The sequence below is a fragment of the Arachis duranensis genome, chromosome 4 (assembly GCF_000817695.3).
Source record: "Arachis duranensis cultivar V14167 chromosome 4, aradu.V14167.gnm2.J7QH, whole genome shotgun sequence".
NCBI classification, from domain to species: domain Eukaryota; kingdom Viridiplantae; phylum Streptophyta; class Magnoliopsida; order Fabales; family Fabaceae; genus Arachis; species Arachis duranensis.
Genome location: NC_029775.3, coordinates 115,584,475 through 115,590,357, shown reverse-complemented (window position 1 = coordinate 115,590,357; position 5,883 = coordinate 115,584,475). Strand labels below are relative to the sequence as shown.

At 35.9% G+C, this 5,883-nt stretch overlaps 1 protein-coding gene across 1 annotated transcript; it reads left to right on the top strand.

Annotated features, from left to right (window-relative positions):
- Positions 1–2,541: 2,541 nt before the first annotated feature.
- LOC107486308 (receptor-like protein 6) lies at positions 2,542–5,492 on the top strand. The gene has a single exon (XM_016106855.3). It carries the CDS (start codon positions 2,679–2,681, stop codon positions 5,379–5,381), a length of 2,703 nt encoding a protein of 900 aa, XP_015962341.1. The 5' UTR covers positions 2,542–2,678; the 3' UTR covers positions 5,382–5,492.
- Positions 5,493–5,883: the final 391 nt, after the last annotated feature.

Below are 5,883 nucleotides of genomic sequence, written 5' to 3'. Positions count from 1 at the left end.
TTTTGATGTATGAAAAATGGTTGAGCAGTAAATCAGTTTATGATATCAAATGAGTTTTGATTATCAATTAAAACTGCTCATAAATCAAGCATTTAGCATCATAAAATATGCTAAATAACATTGTTACTTGAAGCTTGATTCAAATGTTACAGGTTAGTGCTTCCCTTGGTAAAATAGCATACATTAAGGGGGAGCCATGTGACATTTAGAAAGGGGGAGAAATTCAAATTCAAAGAGAGTATTCCTTACTCAATCTCTAAATTTCTATCCATTTCAATTTTAATAATGTTTGTCATCAAGGGGGAGATTGATGAGTTTGGAAAACTCTTGTTTAATTTTGATGACGAACAAACATTATTAAAATATTTAATTACAAAATTATTAATTTGATCTTGATTCATATTTTCTTAATTAATAATTTTGTTGTGCAGATTTTATGTTGGGCTGAGAAATGAGTTTCTGGTTTAAGCCCAATAATCAGCCTTGATGCATGACTTATATTGAGTGGCTGAATTTTATTGATGGGCCAAGCTCAATATTATTACAACCAAGCCCATGGTTAATTTTCCCATGCTTGATCCGAAACAATATTCATCATGAAAGCATATGTTAACTAATTGGGCCCGTTTTAACTTCAATACTACAAGCCCAAATCTCATTTGTGATGAATGGTTCCAAACTTGGTCCGAAACCAAGATTAAAATGAAAGCAAAATGCTTCCAACGGATCCAAGTATTTCACCATGTGATGGATTTCAAAATCTATTACATTATCAATTAATACATGGGAAATATGAGAGAGAAAAATGCAGCTGAATTGATTGATGGGTATTATGACAAACACGCCACTCTAAGCTAGGGAAGTAAAAGCAACTTTCACCAACAAAGTGGTTTATCACATTGAATTGCTTTTCTCTAAGTTGTTTATTCTCTCTCATCTCTTTCTTGTTTCTTCTTCGGTCTTTGTCCAGGAAGCTATGGACGCTATGCTCATCAACAAAGAAAAAGAAGAAGTTGCATGCATCAAGACCATCAAGTTAATGATGGCAGGAAAAAGTAAAGTATGTAGTGGCTGAGATTTTCACCAAATGTGGTTAGATTTGGTGAGGTAATCTCGAGCTCTTCATGCTCAGAAAAGGAAGATGAAGATTCGGCCAGCAAGGTGAGATTCTTTAAGCATGGCTTATCTTTGATTCTGCTCAACCACCACAGGGAGTAGCTAGAGTGGCGAAGTGATGGTTGAGGCAGAGATTGAAGCAGATGAAGTCATCATCATCATGAAGCATCAAGGGCCAGAAATCCATCTTGGAGAGGAAGCCAAGGATGGAGTGCCCGGATTGATGAAGAGTGATGATCAAGGTAGGACTAGAGGTAATTGCATGTTGGGTTATGCATGGTTATCTCTTCTCTCTCTGTGTGGCCGAACCGGATCTGTTTCTTGAAGGAAAAGAAGTTAGGCTTGGGTGTTGGCTTCAAGTGTGGAGGCTTCCCTCTTCTATAAAAAGAGAGAACAGCCACGGGTTAAAGCAAGGAGAAAGTGTGAGAGTGCAAGGCACAAAGTTCTCAGAGCTACCTGAGCTAACAGTTTTCTCTTCTCCTTCAATGTATTCTATTTTGTATTTTTCTGTTTAATTTTGTCATGTCTTGAGTCTCATGGAAAAAGGCAAACAGTGAGGTTTGTATGAAAAAGCCATAGAGCGGAAAAAGGCAGAGAGTGCAAAATTAAAAGAAAAAGCCATAGATGTCTTAGAGTTCCTTTGTTCATCTATGTTGTGTTTCATGATTCTGTGGGAATCCCCTTGTAAGTTGGGTTAGCACTTTACAAGTTGTAATCAGATTGATTATAGTGAAATTCCATCATGTTTGTGATAGAGACTGGATGTAGGTTGCACTGCACTTAGCAGCCGAACCAGGATATATCTGGGTGCAATCTTCTTCTCCTTTCTACTCCATTTCTGTTTTCTACTACACAGGAGCAAAAACCAGAATTATCTCGTGCTCCAAGTGATGAGACAAAAAGAAAAGTCTCGTGGCTAGGGACGAGACAAAACAAAAAATCTCGTGGCTAGGGACGAGACAAAACAAAAAGTCTCGTGTGCAGTGAAGAGATAAAAAGAGTAAAAGTTTCCAGAATTAGTCTGACAAGTTAGCAAGTGTTATCAAGCGAAAAGGGGGCTAAGATTCAACCCCTCTTCTCTTAGCCACTGAAACCATCATACACATTAAAAATAAATTAAACCACACATGTATTTATACACAAATATATTGGTGGTTAATTTTAGTGGCTGATTTTAGTATACAAATAGCATTTTTGAAAAAAAATACATATACATATCACTTTTGCAAGTGCTTTACTTAGAACACCAATAGCAAGGAAGTTTGTTGAGGTAAAGAAAGATGAAGATAAGGTTTGAAAGGTACCTTGTCACTTGTCACCTGTGACTTGTGAGTGATGACTCTATGAGTAGAGAAGTCATGAAGTTGCATGTACAGTTAAGTATGAACGACGACGTCAAATGCAAAGTTGTTAGCAAAGTGAAATAGTAGTGGAAAAAAGATGGTTGTTAGAGTCTCCACCCATTTTAGAGAACGCGGACACTTTATACTTGCCTATAAAAACCGATTCAAGTGTCCCAAACATTTCATCCATTGAAACCTATTTCAATTCAACTGACAATAATGGGGTTCTTGTGTTCTCTTGCTTTCTCCATACAGTTTCTTCTCCTCTTCTCATCCTCCCTGTTCACAAACTGTTTTACTTTGAATGATTCAACTACTACTCATCATCATGAATGCCATCAACATGAAAGCAATGCCTTGCTCAGCTTTAAACAAAGCTTCTTCATAAGTAAGTATGCTTCCTACAATCCTTTCAGTTATCCTAAAACTCTTTCTTGGAATCCGTCCACAGATTGCTGCTTGTGGGATGGCATTGAATGTGATGAGCTCACAGGTCATGTCATTTCCATTGATCTCAGTAGCAGCCAACTCCATGGTTCCATGGATCCCAATAGCACCCTTTTCTCACTTGTGCATCTTCAAAGCCTTGATCTTTCAGACAATCACTTCAATCACTCACAAATTCCAGCCAGGATAGGTGACTTGTCACAACTGAGGCATTTGAATGTTTCTCACTTTGGTGAAACCACATTTTCCGGTGAAGTCCCAACTCAAATTTCCCATTTGTCCAACTTGTTATCCCTTGATCTTCGCAGCTATATTGTGGAACCCCTTGATAATTTAGTGATCAACCATTTACAACTCAAGGTATCCACTCTAAAAAGCTTAATTCAAAACTCAACAAGACTAGAACAACTTCGTCTTAATTTTGTCACCATTTCATCATCATTACCTCACACACTCACAAACCTTACATCTCTGCAGAAACTCTCTTTTCGCCAATGTGAACTATATGGTGAGTTTCCTATTGGAATATTCTCTCTTGCAAACTTAACATCTTTGAATTTTGCAAGAAACCAAAATTTGCAGGGCACATTACCTGAATCCATTGGAAACCTGACCAATTTAGCTTACATGGCTCTTGGAGATAATAGCTTTCATGGTGAAATCCCGCAGTCTCTTTTTAGACTCGAAAATCTTGAATTTTTGTCTCTGCCGTATAATCTCTTTGAAGGACAACTAGCACTTGACATGTTTTTGAAGCTAAAAATGCTTAACTTTCTTGACTTGTCCGAAAACAAGTTGTCTTTGTTCACACAAAATAGGACTGTCAATGTGACAATACTTCCTCCAATTCAGCGGTTAGAATTGAGTTGGTGCAATTTAAATGGAGAAATTCCAACTTGGATAATGAACTTAAGCACATTAAATATCTTGAATCTTCAACACAATAATCTTCGAGGTGAAATTCCATCTTTTCTTTTCTTGGTAGAGAATCTTACAGTTCTTGATCTAACTGATAATATGTTGGAAGGACAGATCAAACTTGACATGCTTTCAAAGCTCCAAAAGCTTACTAATCTTGGTTTAGGCGGAGGCAACAAATTGTCTTTTCTTGAAGGGAAGAGCACTACCAACGTAACATTTCCTCCTCAAATTCAATCATTGGATTTAGGGTCATGCAACTTAGTTCATTTTCCCAATTTTATACAGCACTTGCAAGAGTTGACTGATCTTTTCATACCACTGAATAGCATAAAGACTATACCGAGTTGGATATGGAGTAAAACAACTCTTCAGATTTTGGAAATTTCCAACAACCTGTTAATAGGAGAAATATCCCCCTTGATATGCAATCTACAATCCCTTATATATCTTGATTTATCTGCCAACTACTTAGTTGGCATGATTCCATCATGTTTGGGAAGCTTTAGTCAATCTCTTCAACTTTTGTGGCTCGCAGAAAACAAACTGACTGGGAATATTCCTCAAACTTATGTGAAAGGAAATGCCCTTCGGTTGATTGATTTTAGTTCTAACAAGTTGTCTGGTCAATTGCCAAGAGCACTTGTCAATTGCAGAATGCTAGAGTTTCTTGATGTGAGACATAACCATTTCAATGACTCATTTCCTTTCTGGTTAGGATCTCTTCCTAAGTTAAAGGTTGTTTCTTTACGTGATAATCAATTTTATGGAGCTATAATGTGTCCATTGAAATACACATTTCCCCAGCTTCGAATCATTGATCTTTCTCAAAATGGTTTCTCAACAAAATTAACATCAGAAATAATCTTGTGCTTCAAATCGATGATCATATCCAACAAAAGACAACTGGATTTCAAGGACAGGATTTTTAGTGAGAATATGTTGATAGATATTGATTTGACTTCATTTTCAATGTCCAACAAAGGAGTTGTCATGAATTATCGTGGGGGTCAATACCTTCATCATATGGTAGCCATTGATCTTTCAAGCAACAAAATTTATGGTGAGATTCCGGATATCATGGGAAGTTTGAATAGCCTTGTTGTGCTCAATTTGTCCAATAACATGTTTACTGGCAGTATCCCATCTTCCTTCGGAAAGCTTTCAAATCTTGAAGTGTTGGACCTTTCTCTCAATAGCCTGTCAGGAAATATTCCTCAACAACTCACAGGGCTAACCTTCTTGGATTTCTTCAATGTGTCTTTCAACAATCTCTCAGGTCCAATCCCAGAAAATGGACAACTTTCCACATTTGATAATAATTCATTTGAAGGAAACAAGGATTTGTGCGGGATTCAATTGTTGAAGAAATGTGAAGATCCTCCTAAGTATCCATTGCAAAAACCTGATGGTGATCAAGATTCTGAGTCAGGATCTTTCTTTGAATTGTATTGGATGGTAATTCTAATTGGATATGGGGGTGGCCTTGTTGCTGGGTTAGCACTGGGAAATGCTTTCGCCATAGATGTTTTTAGGTTGCTGCAAAAGATCTTTTAAGTCACAAGTCTTGGTGTTGGTCTTTTCATGTGTGTAATCTTATATTATTTTTATTTTTGTTCTTGCTTTTAAAATTATTGTATTTCTCTTATGTAAGAGTCAGCTATATGTAAACCCAAATAAAATTAGGCAAGATAAATATAATATGTTATATATCTATTTTGTTGTTTTTGTTTTTTTTTTTTTGAAATAAGAAAAGTCATACTTTGTATTCTATGATATAAAAAGATTATAAGTTGATCAATTGAGCCAACAATAATAACAAAAATCAGGTTTTTCAATAAAACTAAAATTACATTCGATATCGAAATCCTAAATGTGTGAGAAGGAAAAAATGTTAATATAGAAATATAGAAAACAAAAATCTTTTTGTAAAAAATGTTGCTAACAAAAACAGGAAATTTCTTATGCTTTTCTTTCTTTTTTTTTCAAGAAGAAAAGTCAACAACACCATAGAAGAAAGAAGAAACAATAATGATCAATATCTCTTTTTTATAGTAAG

Coding starts and splice junctions, on each gene's coding strand:
- LOC107486308 (XM_016106855.3), top strand. CDS start 2,679: ATGGGGTTCTTGTGTTCTCTTGCTTTCTCCATACAGTTTCTTCTCCTC.